At 38.0% G+C, this 17716-nt stretch overlaps 1 protein-coding gene across 12 annotated transcripts in view; it reads left to right on the top strand.

Moving 5' to 3' along the window:
• The window catches only part of HDAC9 (histone deacetylase 9), a 457947-nt gene that overhangs the window by 341486 nt on the left and 98745 nt on the right, over window positions 1–17716 (top strand). For all 12 annotated transcript variants that reach the window (XM_088065227.1, XM_088064938.1, XM_088065152.1 and 9 more), the window contains 3 exons: window positions 3090–3197; window positions 14833–14888; window positions 15131–15218. In XM_088065227.1, the coding sequence (XP_087921353.1) occupies window positions 3090–3197; window positions 14833–14888; window positions 15131–15218 (252 nt within the window). The remainder of the gene's footprint in view (window positions 1–3089; window positions 3198–14832; window positions 14889–15130; window positions 15219–17716) is intronic.

Here is a 17716-nt window from a genome sequence, read left to right as displayed (position 1 = left end):
ACCTGACAACTGGGCCAACTAGTAGCTGTAATTTTAATGGATTTGCCATTTATACCACTGTATTTCAACAGCAATTTACAAAGTAAACACTGAGTAACACTGGAAGAAAATGTCTGTTTAAACACCAGAAATATTTAAGGGAATACATAGAGTAAACAGAGATATAAAATGGAGTGAGATGGCATTTTCTAGTTGTTACAGCTAAAGCAATGGCTGTGTGATTCAAGTTTTTCTAGGTTGTTCTTCATGAGATGTTCCTCAGAAATTCAGTTTTCATTTTGCAAGAATATGAAATAGTATTTGACACTAAGTTTGTAATACTGTGCCTTTTCAGAGTAAATATTCATATATTTATATTACTTTTGTTGTATTTTAGTAACTGTGCATTAAAGTATGCAGCTTCAGTTGGCTATCCCTAATTTTAAGACTTTACCACTCATTACAGATACCATGCCCAAGAGATTAGTTAAAATATCCTGAATTTCCTGTGCTCATTTAGGTGGTCATTTTTGAAAAAAATTCTCAGGAAACACTGTTCTGTTTCCTGATTGCCCATTTTTTCTACCAGTCCAGGTAAATTAAGGTAGCAGTCATTCAAGTGGTCTGAGGGAAATTTTTCAGTGGAAGATACTTGGTCTTACTGTCGCAGTTCAGTCTCCTCCCGCTCAGCTGAAAGCAGAAAATGATAAATGCTGTACCTTGGCCAATGCTCAGCATTCAGCGGATGGAGAGACTGCAGTCTCATGTGTCAGAGCAGACAACTGTCTTAAGGGTGGGTACTCTCAAGCTGTGGTTACAATTTTAACTTAATCAGCCTTCCTGGAAATGAATCATAGTCCCTTTGAGGATGCAGGTTGCTCCTGCTCATGCCCTGGTGTATGGAGCAGCTGCCATTGAATCATTTTCATCAGCCACTCCTTCATGTTAACTTTAATTTGCTACCCATAAATATGGTAGGAAAGTACTCCCTCCCAGCCCTCTTGCTGATACTTCTTTACTTAAAATACTGCACAGTATTTTTCAAACTTTATTACGGTTTGATTAAATTGATTTAACCAATGACCTCTACTTATTTATCTCCTGATTAGCTTTAAAAATGAAATTTGATCCCGCTTCTTTAAAGCCTTTTAAACAGAGAGATAACTTGAAGGTCTGCCTAATGTTACTTATGTAATTTTTTTTTCACTACTTGGTTCCTTTCTCATTTCTTGTTACCTATTGATTAGTGTGCATCTTTCCAAAACTTACACTTATTTCTTTAAATCTCAAGCTACCAATCTACAAAACAAGTATAATAAATCATCTCATATCAGCTGATGACACTTAATTGTGTTTGTACAACATTTTGAGTTTCTCAGATGAAAACAGTGTGCTGTCACTACTGTTATTTAAAACTTTGCAAGCAAAATCCAGTTTTCTTATTCAGGTCTACTGCAAACACAAACTATTTTCATTAGTTCTGCTGCATGCACATAAGACTGATCAAAATGATAGAAAAATCAGGTCCAGAATACTGAAAAATAAGATCATTTTAGTAGCTTGAAATATAATATTATTGTAACAGTAATGGCAAAGACATTTGACAGGTGTAGAGAAGATCAAACTTAGATCAAGCTTCTTTCTGTTTCAAATGACTAATCAGAGTAATTCCTCAGAACTTCCACAGTCAAATAGCAGTTGCATCCATTTTCAATTACTTGATTTCTTTCTTTCTTCCTTTTTTTTTTTTTTTTTTTTTTTTTAAGGAATTAGGAACAGAAGCTTCTGGTTCAAACTGAAAACATGTCTCAGTGTGCTTGGAAGTCATCCAAATAGCATCTGCCACAGTATTTTGTCTATTTCTAAACGTTTTTCTTTTCATGATAAATTTGTACAGTATGCTACAATTAAATGCACTTCCCATGGAGCATCGAGGAAGTCTGGCTGTCTCTTTCCATAACTTTTTCAGACTATTTAACACCAACCTGTCTGCTTTACATAATATATAATATATATATAGGGATATACAACATTTCACTGATATGTTTTGGTACGTTTCTGCAAATAAATACTTATTAAAAATAGATTTCAAAACTAAAGTTTTAGCACACTGATTTTAACTGTAGTGCAGTGGTGCTTAGACACCTTTGTAGTATATTCTTTACAACATAATGTCATTTCCATGTCATTTTGTGACATGACATTCCATGTCACACTTTCTCATTTAGAAGGTGCTAAATAACTTTAAAAATTAAATTTTTAAAGATAACTTTCTCTGCTTTAAAACCCCTCATTCTTCTGTTACAAAATAAAGCCTCCCAGCTAAAACTTATTAGTTAATCAAAACTGGAGATACAGCAAGGTGCTTTATGTAATTCCATTTTCTGTCTATGGCAAGAGTAAAATTATTCAAAAGAATTAATTGTTCCAGTTTCAGTCACTTACAAACAACTGCCGGGAAGGAAAAATGAGGGGTTATTGCTCTGTTTTGTTTTTAATAAAGGGGCCACTGATGTACCACTGAAGAGCTTTAGTGGCACGGGCTGCCCGCGCCTCTGCCAAGGCAGCGGTGGCTGTTCATTCCCGATGGCCATTGCCATTGGGCATTCCCTATGGGCATTCCCGATGGACATTCCCTATGGGCATTCCCTATGGGCATTCCCGATGGCCATTGCCATTGGCCATTCCCGATGGGCATTCCCGATGGGCATTCCCGATGGACATTCCCGATGGACATTCCCGGTGGCCATTCCCGACGGTGCCGGTGCTGGCAGGTCCCCGTCACCTCGCCAGCCGGCTTGAGGAGCGTCTGGCGAGCAGGCCCGGCCCGGCCGATGTAACACTGTTTGTAATGAGAAATCTAAACAGGGAATGGCAGCGAGGCATGACAGGAATGTGTTTCCATTGGAGAAGCCCGTGCAGAGAAAAAGCATAAGCAAAGCCATGTCCAGAAGGCCTTTCAGCTGGCCAGCACGGAAGACTGATGTTATTGTACACGGGCTGTCACGCTGCCAGCCCTCCCTCACGGGTTTGTTTTCTCTCATGCTCTCCCTCTCCCTCTCCCTCTCCCCTCTCCGCTGCCTTCCTCCCGGGGCCGGCTGTTTGCTCAGGTGGACAGTGACACCGTTTGGAACGAGCTGCACTCGGCCGGGGCGGCACGCATGGCGGTGGGCTGTGTCATCGAGCTGGCGGCCCGCGTGGCCTCCCGGGAGCTGAAGGTGAGGTCCGGGCCGCGCCGTGGGTGGGAGCGCCGGGCGGGCCGGGAGCGCGGGGGGCTCGGGGCGCCGTTCTTCCAGCGCTCGGCTCCGGGTGGGCGGCGGGACGAGAGCCGGGAGGGCGGCCGCGAAGGTGTGGCAGGGCAAGAGCTGCAGCGGCCGGGCGCAGTGCCAGCGCGGAGCCGCCGCAGCCCGAGGTGAAGTTAGTGCGCATCTCCGGCCGGTGGCTGCGGCGCTCCCTTTGAAGCCAAGGTTTAATTTTTTTAACTTTTTTTTTTTTTTTTTTTTAAATATGGATGTTTAGTCACGTGCGTAATCTCAGGATACCACCCAGCGAGACGGGAGGCGGCCGCCGGGGGCAAGAGGGCGCGGCTGGCGAGGCGGGCGATGGGCGGGCGGTGCCCGGCTGCCAGCCTGCCCGTGGCCCGCTTCTCCCGGGCGCGTTCCCGCTCTGCCTCCGTGCCGCGGGATCGGCCAGGCATGATGTACGAAACCCAAATTATCCCCAGTCTAAACAATTTATAAAAGCTCCAGACCTGACAGACTTTGACATTTTATTTGGTATTTTAACGGCCCTATTTAAAGGTACACCATATGCAGCCGCAGTGCAGGCTTGCCCCAATAAACATTGTTGGAGCTAACATGTCTCCTTAATGAAACTGTTTATTCACTTTCCAGTACACATGCTAATGGATTCAGTCCTATTTCCAGAATCAAGATGGAAATAAATATTTTAAAATTAACTCTATATGATGATTTTTAAAATTGCAAATTTTGCCTGGAAAATTTTCTTCCCATATATCTCTCTTCTTTCAATCAAGACACGTTCTCTACCTATTTGAGAATGGGTACATATATTAATGTATATATGTAGATAGATGTACAATATATCAGTATATAAATGAGAGCACAGTCAGGTGAAATGCAGTACTACAGCTCTGACATAATAAAATGCAGTTACTAAACTTTTATGTTCAGATACTGAAATCATTAGCTAGGTACCACCCAAAATGTACAAATTTTGAAGTCTCAGATCAAGGATGGGGTGCATGATATGGGATTCTGTTGTGTATCCTTTCTGATGGGCTCCTCCTCCCCTTTTAAGATTTTTTCGACGCAGTAAGATAAGTAACTCACCGTGCATTGTTCCACACAGGAATAATGAACATGAAGAAGGATTTTTTAACTTGTTCTTACCTTTAGCAGCTGTAGGACACTCACCAGTGTCTAAGGCAATTTAAAAGCAAGTTTTGGTAAGAATAGTGAGATATGTCCTGTATGCACTTCATGTGAGCGGGGTCCACTGCAGAATCTTTAGCACTTACCTGTGTACATCTGTGGTGTGTCTCACGCAGTGTGCGTGCTTTTTCTTATTTGTGTGATAGGCAGTTGGAAAGAATCATCAGCCATTGTGAGACTTCTCTTGCTACTGGTGTTGCAGGAGTTTGTAAACAAATGTTTTAAATCTAGTACTAGGTATTTAATGTTTAGAACTAGTTTGTAGTTTAATGTAACGTTGTTGTTGATCCTAAATAGAATCTTCTTCTACAGTGCAGAGAATTGAACCAGTCTAATGCAATTTGCAAGTTGAGACATAAGAAAGGCAAATTTTCAACAGCTATGCCCAGTAGCTGGTTTAAACTAAACCATCAGAAAAACAGAAATGGAAGGGATTTGCTGTGAAATAGAATTGTGAATAGTTCTGCTATTCCTGATAGGTGTTTATCTAACCTACTTCTAGACTTCCAGCATGAAGCTCAGTGATTTACATGCCACTATGGCATCTGTATGAACTATTTATCTGCACGTGGTATTTTTCATTTAAGGTTACGGAAAGGTTACTAATGCCTGACTGTCAGTAGGAAAGCATGTTAGCATTCTGTAAATGTAACAGTCCTGATATTAGCTATTTTTGTACAGTCATCCTATGTTTGCTTTGTCACTGCATCCATTCTAACCCAGGGTTTGCTGGCAAATTGCTGTCAATACTCTCAAATCGTAAATTTCATTAGGGGGGTTTTTACAGTGTTCTCTGGAGTTCTCTACAACCTTCAGTCTACCTTTATGCCTTTACATGCTCCTTTTCCATCTTCCTGATATTTTATCTGTAGAAAAAGAAGTTGATCAGCTCTTTTTCTTAGGGAAAATACCAATTTTGTAGTATACTTGTGAAAATCTAAGGGGAAGAAGATGAAGTTGACCACTTTCACGTGCATTCATTGAGCAAATATACGTGTGAAGCAACCATTTGGGGCCTCTACTGTGAACACTGAGTGGGAGGATTAAGCTCTGATGGGAATCTGCAATTATCTTCTACAGCCTCAAAAATTCCGGATGACAAAAAAAATATCTTCCAAGAATTGCATGGAAGCTATAACAGCTCTACAATATGTTAGCAGCAAGATGAGTACAGTAGAGAAGCACACCATAGTAGTTTCCTGGATGTGTACCACTGTGGATTGCTATCAGATGGTGTACTGTCAGTTTGGTGTCAATTCAATCAATTTAAACCCCAAATTTTTTACAACAGTGCCAGGCTGGAGTGTGGAAACAAACATCAAGTGCCCTATATGGACTGGGATCTGACAGAAAATTCATTTCAGGAAGGACAGGACATTTCGATGTCTGTGCTTATTCCACGGTCTCTACTGATACTGCTTGCTGTGGCACATATTGATAGTAGTAGGTTGGAGCTATAGGTGCATGTTGCCAAGAAAAGAGATGAGACTGCAAAATAAACCATGAAAGTCTGCAGAACAATTGGGAGATTCATTACAGAGCTGGGCATGAGTCAAACTCATATACAAGGCATAAAATTCTTTACTTTGTTCTGAATTTCCTGAGACTACCAGTCCCATTGCACACAAGTCTCATTGAGAACAGCAAGATGTTGTTCATCTGATTTGGATAGTGTTCAAAAACTGACAAGGAATTAAGAAGAATTCTCTTTGCCATAGTTCAAACCCCTTGTGAGACATCAGATTTCTTTGATCTCCTTGATCACTGGGAAAAACATCAGTATGGCAGTACTAGGGATGTAAAACAATAGCCACAATAGTAATTAACAGTGGTGGACTTTTTTTTTTGGGAGGGGGGTTGGTGTGGGGTTTTGTGGGGGAGGTGGGTTTTTTGGTTGTTGTTGGGGAGTTTTTTTAGTAATTTTTGTGTGGTTTATTGTATTTTACTTTATTTTAGTTAAGACAAATTGTCGCTTGTCTGGGGAGTCTTAATCTAGATGTCTTTTATTTAATTATATACAACTGTTAAAATTAAGCATTCTTTGGGTCTGTCTAATAATATAATGAACAGTCATTAATATCCTTTTGATACACTTTTGAGGTAGTATTTAATAGAGATTAAAGAATCACACCATTGAAATATATAGTACTGTAAATGTAATGTTATACCGAGTAAAAACTATGCTTTTCCTTTTTTCATTAATTTATTTACATGTCTGATGAATGTGTTCTTGGCAATATTGCAGTAGGAGATGAGCCTAATTATTGCATGAAGGTTACCTTTTTTTGAGCTGTTTATAATTAGGAAAGGTGCTGATACACAATGATGTATTTATGTAATGTAGAATCAGAGCCACACCTCTCCTGTCTGTTTTTATGTATGTATGTATGTTTGGTCATTTCTCATTTCCTGAACAGGTTTATATAGAAAGCTTCTAACAGTCTGCTGCCTGACTACAGGTTTTTAGAAGAGGGAAGTATGTGGATCTGGGTGAATAGAATTCCACCACAGTCCTTAGCTATACCCAAAGAATAATTTTATCAGATAAGAGAAGTCCTATGATATATTCCTTTGTGCTTTTGGAAGAAATAGAAGTAGTGCCCAGCATATGATTTCTGGCATGCAGTGTAGCACAGGAACCTGGAAATCATTGTCTCTACTTAATGGCCTTCAGAAAGAGGGCCCAAAAAGATGCAAAGAGAGAGCATTTCTTTCCTGGAAGTGTTTCCTAAGGCTCTCATTGCTCTCTTTCATTACCACAGGATGTTACACTCTAAGGTGCTGTCTTGCCCTCCCTTCTCATTTATTGCCCGGTGCTTCCCTTGCATTCATTGTGATGCTCAGCTTGGTTCACCTCCCCTCCTGCTGTCGAGCTACTTCACTCCCAGGCAGCTGTGCACCAGGAGACTCTTCCCTTGCCTCTGCATCTGTCCTAACAGCAGGCACGTCCCTCCTGCTGCCCAACTGGACAAGTACAGAGGTTGTACAAACCCCAAACAAGTCTTGAAGAAAAATAAGGAGAGTTTCTGCATCTATGGTCTTCTGAAATTCAGATTTCATTTGTGACTGTTAGAACTTGCTAAGAATCTTATATTTAGGACTTAGGTTGTTGTTTTTATTTTTTCTGAAAAAGTTTAGGTTGCTGATATTTTCATTTTGCTAACCAAATTATTCATGCTGATGCTGCCACCTGTTTTGTTGCCATATATTTTTTTATGAAATGGTTAATACTACATTTGAAAAGCTAGAGTTCAGTTCAGTTAATTTAGTATGATAATTTTCCAATAGTGATACTTTGTTGAATAATGTCCTCCAAAATGTTATTTGTTCTTGTAATAGTTGTTTTATTGTGTGTTGTTTTGTGAACATTAAATGTGTCTTAATTTATTTTCTGATAACAAGTTGTACATTACTGTTTGTCCCTCGATATCTTTAAATTGACTGACAGGAATAAAAATTATGCAGGTGAAAAACACAATTAAAAAAGAGTATAATAAAGATAAACCACTTACTGGGAGAGGTTACCAAAGGGATATGGGAGTCATTCTCCCAATGGGAGATGACTTTCCATCGTCATAGATAACTCATTGCCAGAGCAGACCATGTAACTGTTGAAAATGCAAAGGAACATTGCTGAAACATTTTTCTTCAACCTCAGATGACTCCTTCAGTACTATTATAAGGTAGGATTAAATATTTTAAATACAGAACCTATAATAGGGATCACTGTCTAGTTTACTTTGCATATCCTTTAACTGTGTAAATCTTGGTGATGGTAGCACTGTTTTTTGTGATAGAAACATGTGCCATATATTTTTAATTTGGCAAACTTGAAACAGACGAGACCTACAAAAAAAGCCATCAAGAGTTGGTAGGTTTTGTATGATTATTCCCTGCTTAAAAAAAAAAAAAAAAAAAGGTTTGAGTGAATTAAGCAATTTTTCAAAAGAACACTCAAGAAGAAGGGCACATAAGTTAGAAACACAGTCTGAGACTGTCTTGAATATCCCCTTCAGCTGAATCAAGTGAAGCAAAAGCCTTTTTTCTGCCTTACCATCTGTGTGCGTGCACACGCACACACACACAAACACACGTGTAAAGTTGCCCTGTTGGTAGCTAAGGGTCAATTAACAGAATGAAAGCAATTGAAATGAGTTGCCCCTGAACCAGAATATGATACGTTCCTGGGATTGTTCTTTCTGATATGTCAGGTTGAATCAATACCAAAGTAAACCTCCTGAATTTGGTTATTGCTACTCTGGTGTCTTTGTACAATCAATAGATGACTTAAATTGAACTTGAATCTCTCATTCCAAATGAGCTTGGTTTTTACTGTTCTCAAGGCCTTTGTCACACAGGACACTCCTATGGAGGAATTATCGTGTGATAAGTAGTACTAATCTAGGGAATAAACAGAATTAGCTTAATCAAACTCCTCTTCCCCCCAAGTTCTTAGTTTTCTAGTTTGAAAAGTATTCTGGATAAAAATCTTTCAGCCATATTTCACAGCTCTATTGCTAGGTTTTCTTGCAACAAAAATATAAAATAAATTATCATTCTAAAGACAAAATAAGCAAAAAGAAGAGAAAACAAATGTCTCCCTAGTCCCATAGCGTCCTTCTTCTGGTAAAGCTTTAGGCTAGCAAATTTCCATGACTGCCTGAACGACATAAGACCCCACAAGGTTCCTCTGGTTGCCTACAAAAATCTCTCCTGGAATGTGCTCTGTGCCCAGGTGCCCCCTGGACAGTATTTCTCCTGCAAGTTCTTCCCTACCATTGCTTCTAGTTTCTCACCGTCTGCCCTATAAAAATCTCCCTTTGCTTAAAATAAATTTCCAAGTGATGTGTGACAGCCACAAAAAGAGGCATTTTTTTCCATACCCAGCCACAGCAATTTGAGCGATGTATGTGTGTAAGAAACAGTAACAAATGAGTACTTATTTTACTACTGTTAAAGATATGATTGATAAAAGCCTTCAATCAAAGTTACCAATGAAATCTTTTAGGTAGTAGTTTATATTCTTTGCTTTTACAAAGTTAGAAAAATTTCAAAATCTTATATTAAACTGTCTCTTAGATATGCTATCCCAGCAATTGTGGTTATATTTATAGCTGAATAACTGTTATTACTTCATATAATAAGACAACTTTAATTATATGTGTGGTACATTGCTTACCTCCATGACCACTCTGTACTAAAACTCTTTTGTCTTTCTTTCCAAATATAGTTAGCACTAGTTGTGGCTAAACAGGCCATCGTGGTTGTACCTAAGCTAGTCTGCAAACATCAACTTTTCATGTGTGTTTTCTTATGCTATCCACTTAGGCCTTCAGGAAAGCAGACAGGGAACTCTTTGTTTTCATCAAAGTTAAGTGTTTAATGTCCATTTCTGTGTATTTGGCCTCTACTAGCTTCCTCTGCAAGACAAAATAGTATTCCCTCATGTCCATTACTGTTTTCTTGGCAAATCTACATGCTAATAATACTGCTCTGTTAAATCACAGGTTCTTGTTCACTGCATTTGTAGACCAAGTGCTAGCTCCTGCTCTGGCTGTATGAGTAGCTTGTCAAATTGCCCTAAACAGGTGCCCAAGGGTTGCCTTAGCCTTACACCACTGTCACCCCAGGACAACCACTCATTCTCATGCTTACCCTCCCTGATGGATGGCATAGCTTGGGATTATGTTACAGCATAAGTGGCACTGGTAAGAATATGGTTATCTTTTTCGTGGTATCAGTTGCAAGCAGATTCTTGTAGGCAGCCAAGACTAAAAGCAGCCCTGATGTTTGTTATTGTAGAACTTGACTGCACCAGAGACGGCAGAGTTAAAGATGGCACTAAGGACACTTTAGGGATGAGACCTGTCAGCTACACTCTATGGACCACCTTTTAAATATAAAGAAATTGTTTTTTATATTACTTTATAAGGATACAAGTGTGTGTATATATATATATATATATATATATATGGGAATATAAGTTCTGACAGGACAAACTGATATATTTCTGTATAACGATGTGTTATACATTTCTGCATAATTCTCATTCTTCAATGTGTGCACATTGAAGCAAAAATAGAAACTTTCTGTTAAAAGCAAGTGTCCAAGACTGCCTTGTTTAAGCACTGGTAATTTTAAGAGTTAACGGTGAGATAGGTTAAGGGATTTAGACAAGTAGATATTAAAAGCTTCCTAACCTTAGGAGCAAGCTGAGCTTTGAGTGTGGAATTCGGATCCCCAGTTAGTTACCTGGTCTCCATCTGAAATACACAGAACAGGTGAGGTTGGAAGTGGCCTCAGGAGATCATTGAATCCACCTCCGTTGCCCAATCAGAGGTGCCTAAAGTTAACTAGCCTAGTTGTCTAGGTGTGTATCCAGGTGGCTTTTCCATATCTCCAGGAATGGACACTCTACAGCTTCTCTGGGTAAGCTGTTGTATTGCTTGGTCACCCACACAGTAAAAGGGTTTTTTCATATGAAGCCTCTGCTCTTTCAGTGCCTATTTCCTCTTGAATAATGTCTTTGCTCATTCATACAGGGGTTTACAGCTTAAAATTCAAGAAGACCTTCAATTTCTAATAATAATTAACAATTTTTGTGTTTGAATAAAAGCTGAGGAAGAGCATGACTCCAGACCTATTGCTAGAAAACTTATACTGAAAAGATGTGTCCCAGTATCTATTTTATGGACCACATAACCTAAATACATAAAGTGGTGTGGGAAACAAATTTAAAAATTCATCCCTGTGTTTAAGAAATTGCACCTGAGTCTTCTACTACTTCAATAAGTGCTCTTGGAGTAACTGCCATGGTTTATTGCTACTTTTTTCATGGCACTGGCTTTTCTCAAAGTTTACAAAAAGCCAGATGATTTTACTAGGGTAGTACCAGGCTGAAACTAGTAGGCACTGCTTCTCAGTGAGGATTCTCACCATACCAGGGCTTCCTGACTAGCCAGGTAACTCTTGGTTCACTTGGAATCTAGGCAGAACAAGCTCCTCACTTTCATGTGAATGGAAGAATCATTCGCACCTTGCCACAATGACCACATATTGCCCTCGAGAAACATTGTCTGTGTCTAGTTTTACCTCCTGTATGGAGGTAATGTAACAGAAGCACCAGTGGAACTCTGAAATAGATGGTCAGTTCTAAGCCCTGGGTTGTCCACCCATGCTATGGTATTGTCTTGAGTGCTTGTCTTGGAGAGGTTCATGGGGAGGCACAGTAGATGCCCAAGCACGACATAGACCAACACTGTGACGCAGAACACTATAGAAACGGATTAACTTGACCACCAAAGACAAGAAGGCCACAGTAGGATGTACACCTCTGTTTCTTGGAAATCAAGCATCCATCTACCTATTTAGAGTCACAGAAGAACAGAATACTTAGCTGACTGTGGAAGAAGACTAACATTTTTCTTAGTTTTCATTAAAGGTCTAACTCAGCGGGTTTATCTGCAGTCAATCTTCTGTGTAAACTGAGCCTGGGCAGACTTCTCTGCCTTTGTTGTTCAAATATGCACAGATTTTAGAATATCTCTATTCAGGCTTTCTTCTTAATCCTCAAATTTAAATAAAGGTAATCACATAATGGCACAGACATGAATTGTTTTTCTAATGTTCATGTCTTTCAGTCAGTTTCATGTTCTGCCTACTTTACAGAGGTGTCTGTATCCTAGTATAAATAAGGCTCTGTACAAAAACACTTTGAATTTATGTGTGTTGGCTTCATTTTCAACATATTGCTCTGTTAGTCTTTCTATCTTTAAAGCAGATTTTTGCCTTTCTGTCTACTATTCTACTGTGCTCACTCGCTGGTTTTTAAAATTGCCCGAGTAAAAAAAAATCATGTTCCATTGTACTAATGTATACTGTGTTCATGCAGAGTTTGAAAGTAGAAGAAATCAAGTGTTTTATCAATTGCACAAAAGTTGGCAATAATTCTGCATGGTAACTATTTTTCAGTGTTTGGTATAATTCAACTATGTATTTTATCATCACTGTAACATATGCACAGTATATTTAAAAAAAAAATTCCCATGTGAATACTGAACTTTTTGTGATGTAAAAACTCATAAAAATTGGTCATGACCCTGTTGTGAATATCCTGCATGCTAGTGGAGAACTGTAATAGTTAAGCTCTGATTTCAGAAATTATCTAGATGCTATAAAACAGGGCTATATTGTCAAAAAGAGCAGTGCTGATATTTTCTGTCTCTATATTGCCCCATGAAATCCTCCTAGAGATAATCATCTTAATTATATTGATCTTTTGGGAATACTGATAAAGTTAGATGATAATGAGCTGTTAGCTGAGCAGGGGCAGCTGTAAGCCTTTCATGGACTTTTCCCAAATGCCTAAAAATATCGAGAGAACAAAATACAGGTAGCATCATGCTCTTTCTCTAGTAATACCTTCTTTGCTGGGTCTTTTTTTCACTTCATTATCCTGACACTCATCAGTAGAAATATACTTTGTTTTTTCATAAATTCTACAAAAGAGTTATATGCCAAATTCTTCTCTAAGTCATATTTTGCATGAGAAGGGAACGTTAAAAGAACCTCAGAAGGATAGAGAATACAGTTTTAGCTGAGAGTCTAAAGCTGGTTTAGTTCTATAAATCATTGTGGTCCACAATGCTTTTTTTTTTAATTTATTTATTTTTTTTTGCTGGTGTGCTTGATCTATTGGCAATTTATATCCCATCTCGAGGAATGCCTGTATGAATATAAACATATATAAATTTTGTGCCTTTAACTGTTGGATTGTTGTATTTTGTTTGTTTGGGTTTGTTTTTTTAACGTGGACACTTAATGCAAAGTAAGTCATTATGTCAAATCCCTCAGATTCTTTAAATGGTGGCCAGAAGAACCACTGTTACACATGCACTCCCCTGGTATTGTAATTTAAGTTTACTATACTCTGATACAACTTTGGCCATTCTCCACAAAACTTTGCAGCTGTCTGCTTGGATCACATCTAGAAGCAAATTAAATAAGACAACATGGTAGTATTTATTTATAAATAAGTGCCAGTGAAGCAACTTAGGTAGACAATTCCACAGGTACCCACAAACCACACATTCATCTGATTGTAAATAAACAGAAATCACAGATTTCACAGGAACTTGTGTAAAACCTTAATGTAACTATTAACCTCTATGTTCCTCTGTATTTACACCAATGTGAGTGAAATTTTAATGATTGTTATGTTTTTTTTCAGGTAAGAGAAGGCTGAAACATTTAAATTTATCAAATTTTAGTATATCAAACTGGAATACTTTAATATTGATTATTAAAATACAGAAGTCTTCCAACCTTTTTCTTCCTATCTCCTCCCCTCTGAAAATACAATGCTTGATTGGTCATGCAGGCATACATACACACCCAGTGATGGTGTGAGGCTGTGTGAAAAAACAAATTGGGCAGATATCTCATGTACAGATTATAATTTCTTATTTTTATATATATGGTAATTGTCATTAGTTTGATGGCATAGATATAGCTGAATAGAAGGACCATTTTGGGTACTTGAAATAAAGAGGAAATACTATGAAGCAGTGGTGTTTCTCCTGAATCTAACTGTTGTAAGACAAATTTGATATGATACATAACCTTATGAGACACTGCTTCTTGAATATATAATTTGACTTTCTGAATAGAGCTACCTTGCCAGCACTTCTACATTTTCCCTTTACCATACCCCCACTGTATGGATGGAAATTCCATTTTTCTTTTATCTTCAGTGACTCCAGAGGCAAAAAATTCCTTGGTCATCACTGATCCTAGTGCTGTACTTCGTGAAATATATATGCAGTTCCAGAAAGTGTGTTAGAAATTGACTTCAGGGAATCTATTAACTTACAAGCATGGCAAGTTCCCAAGTGTAATTTATGGTTTGCAGAAATATGGGATGTTCATTGTCATCCTTTTTCTACTGTTAGAAATTATGTGTGTGTGGAGGTCTGAATTTATCATTTAGTCTATACAGAGGTAAGGTCAACAATGGCTAATCATGTAAAATATATCCCTTAAGCAACTTTTATTTTGAAGCATCTGAAGCTGAAGGAAATTCAGATTACGTGATCTTAGATCTTCGTTTTAAATGTGAATTATAAACAGTAGAATTCATATCAGGGTTTTCTCATCCTGCCTTTTTCCTCCTCTTTAGATCATGTTGTGTGTGTATGTATGCGCATGTGTGTATTTATACAAGTTTATTTGCCACTGTTCTCAACTGTGTTATTTCTGGCAGTACTATGAAAGGGTGATTGGATAGAAAAAGTGCTCAAGAGGCTCTAATAGATTTCAATTCCATCTGCCTGCTGCTCTGTTTTGCTCTGAGTCAAGTATTTTTTAAGCTGATAATTGAAAACCTATCTTGTTCTTACAGAATGGCTTTGCTGTTGTAAGGCCCCCAGGCCATCATGCTGAAGAATCAACAGCCATGTAAGTACCAGGGAATATTGCCCATCTTGGAGCACTAAGGTTACTGGCAATCACCTGCATTGTGCATGTCTCTAAAGAACTGTAATTGTTAGCAGATGACTGAAAAGGCTTTCTAGGTACTCCCAGAAGCAGATTTATGGCCTCAGAGATCATATAGCATTTTTTAAAATGCTCTGAACATTATTTATAGCTGTTTTCCTGACTGATTTGCTTTCTTATTTCTGTTCTTCTCTATTCCACAGGGGGTTCTGCTTTTTTAATTCGATTGCAATTACTGCCAAATACTTGAGAGACAAGCTAAATATAGGCAAGATATTGATTGTAGATCTGGTATGTATTCTTGGCAAGCACCACACTCACAGTGCATCTACATGAAAGATAATGAATTTGTATTTATAAGTCAGACTTTCCTGCTTTTAATACCTACAAGTAATAAAGGTGTGCATTTCCTCTGATTTTGGGAACTCATTAAAGCCAGGATGGCAGTACTGAAGCTATAAACATCTATGTTTCACTTTAATGGTGTTAACTGCAATTTAATGAGAAGAAGGCACAGATCAGGGCAACTTTTATGGTCCTTAAATGAATTGATACTTCCACTGTTAAAATAACCCTACAGAACCCAAGTTTACTTTTCCCTGCAGACTAGAAACTTTAAGTACTCAGATACTCTTTAAAGAATGTTGTTGCATTGGTAACAAAATTGACCACTTTCCCCAGTTCACAATGATTTGACTTGTGTAACTTTGATATTATTAAACAAATCGACAGGTCATTCCCCATAAGTTTTCTAGTCATATATTCACCAGGTTTTGGTGGTTCCCTGAAGGAAAGCTATGTGATTAAAAATCCACTTCATTGGATTAGTCTTGCATTTTAATAGAAGGCATTCTTACACAATACTTAATACATTTAACAAATGTATTATTTAAATGCAGATGACATTTGGCATGTTGGCTGTATTATTTTCATGAATAATGAATTGGAGCTCTGCCTTGCACTTTAAGGATCAGCCCAATGCACAGCCCAAGGAAAGTCGAATGCTGATTTATGAGCACCATTTTTGTTTTCCTACAGTTCATGACGAGGTGTAATAGGGTGTCTGACAAAGCATAGACAGGAAATGAACCCTGGCATCAAAACCTAACCTGTTACATCTGCACTTAATTAATTTTTGCAGGTGATAAAAGATTTAAAGACAAAATATGTTAAAGGGTTTTTGAAGTGCAGGGCTTAATAGTCTAAATCTTGTTCATATCTGCACTCATAATTAAATCTTATTGTGGAGTCATGGCCTTACCATCTAGCACTTTTGTTCAGTTAAACATGCGTACTGACTGTTGAAGAGAAGCAGAGAAAGGGGGAGTGTGGGAGAAGGAATGGTAAGTAAAAAATGAGTGTCAGAATAAGTATATGTGTAGATTAAATATTCTTAGAATGTTGTTCAGATATTTCTGAGATCGTTCTACTGTCATTTAGAAACATAATAATAAACTGCCACAAACTATTATTTCTGAAAAATTCACTTCTACTGTATGTTATGTCTGTTTGCTGACTTGAATCTTTCAGTTTATTGCTGTAAATTCTGGCCAAAAGAATAAACTCTGCTTATTCTCATTTTTTAATAGGAAAAGTCTGCTCAAAGTTTGTGAATATTTTTAAAGTCTTTTTGCCTGTAAATGCTACATTTGCCTCATTGGGAAAAGAAAACACTTCCCTTTGGCATAAGCCAATAAGCACTTAGAAATTCAGCTTCAGTTTTTCAAGGCAAGGTTAAATGTGCAAATCATTACCTGTGCAAATAGTTACCTTTGAAGCTGCCTATCTTTACCCAGGAAAGTAGATAGGGAATTTTCAGCCCTTCTGCAACTGTCCCATTGGCCAGAATAACTCAGCGGGTGAAAAGGAAGAAATCTATAGCTGACGCAGATGACTTCATTCCTGGAGCAGTTGCAGTCCAGTCCCTAGTCTACTAGGGTAGACTACATGGTTAGAGCAATGATGTACAAAAAGTCATATGGAAAATTTCTTGTGCATGCAAACTATGGATAAATCACAGGCCAAACTGAATGAATGAACAAGTTAATAGTGATGTCTTTATTCTCAGCAACAGTTTGGGGCATCTGAAGGAAAGAATGGAATTACAGATGTTAGACTTGAAATTAACCTTTAAGACTATATTTTGATAGTGACTAGCACAGCAGTACCCCATGCAAGTTGCCAGCTATACATGTTACTGCAATATAAATGTTAAAAAGTAATATCCAATCCCACACACTAAAGTGTACTCTAGTTACAAATTAAGTGTAGTCTTCATAGCTGCTACATGTCTTCATATAAAAATTCTTAACTTTTTAATTTTCAATCTTCCCTTCATCTATTTCTACAGTTAAATAAAAGACCTGTCTGACAGGATTTTTTCCTCATTCAACCATTTATCTCTGATTTTGAACTGACTTTAGACCCTGAATACATTTGATCTACTAAGGGCAGAATATGAACTCATTTCCCACATGCTTACATCCACAGTCTTAAAAAACACATTCCTTTGTCTAATCAGAGAAGTTACTGCTCTTCAAAGAAGAGCTCTTAGTGGTGTTAAAGTTTAGATAAGAAAGCTAGCTTTGAGATCTGAATTATTAAAAAAAAATAATAGGAAAAAAGGGTCTCTATGCCCCTTTAACATTTTTCCTTCCATTTTGGAAACTGTTACAGCAAGAATATATCTAAAGCCCCAAATACATATGGAAAAGAAAGACTATTTAAAATAACAAAAGTGAAGTACTACCGTGTCCTTTCAGATCTATCTATGTGCCTAGCATAGCTTG

Source organism: Pseudopodoces humilis, chromosome 1 (assembly GCF_049639895.1).
Source record: "Pseudopodoces humilis isolate 2021_Gansu_Grassland_sample_001 chromosome 1, ASM4963989v1, whole genome shotgun sequence".
Taxonomy (NCBI): Eukaryota; Metazoa; Chordata; class Aves; order Passeriformes; family Paridae; genus Pseudopodoces; species Pseudopodoces humilis.
This window is presented reverse-complemented; position numbering and strand designations above follow the sequence as displayed.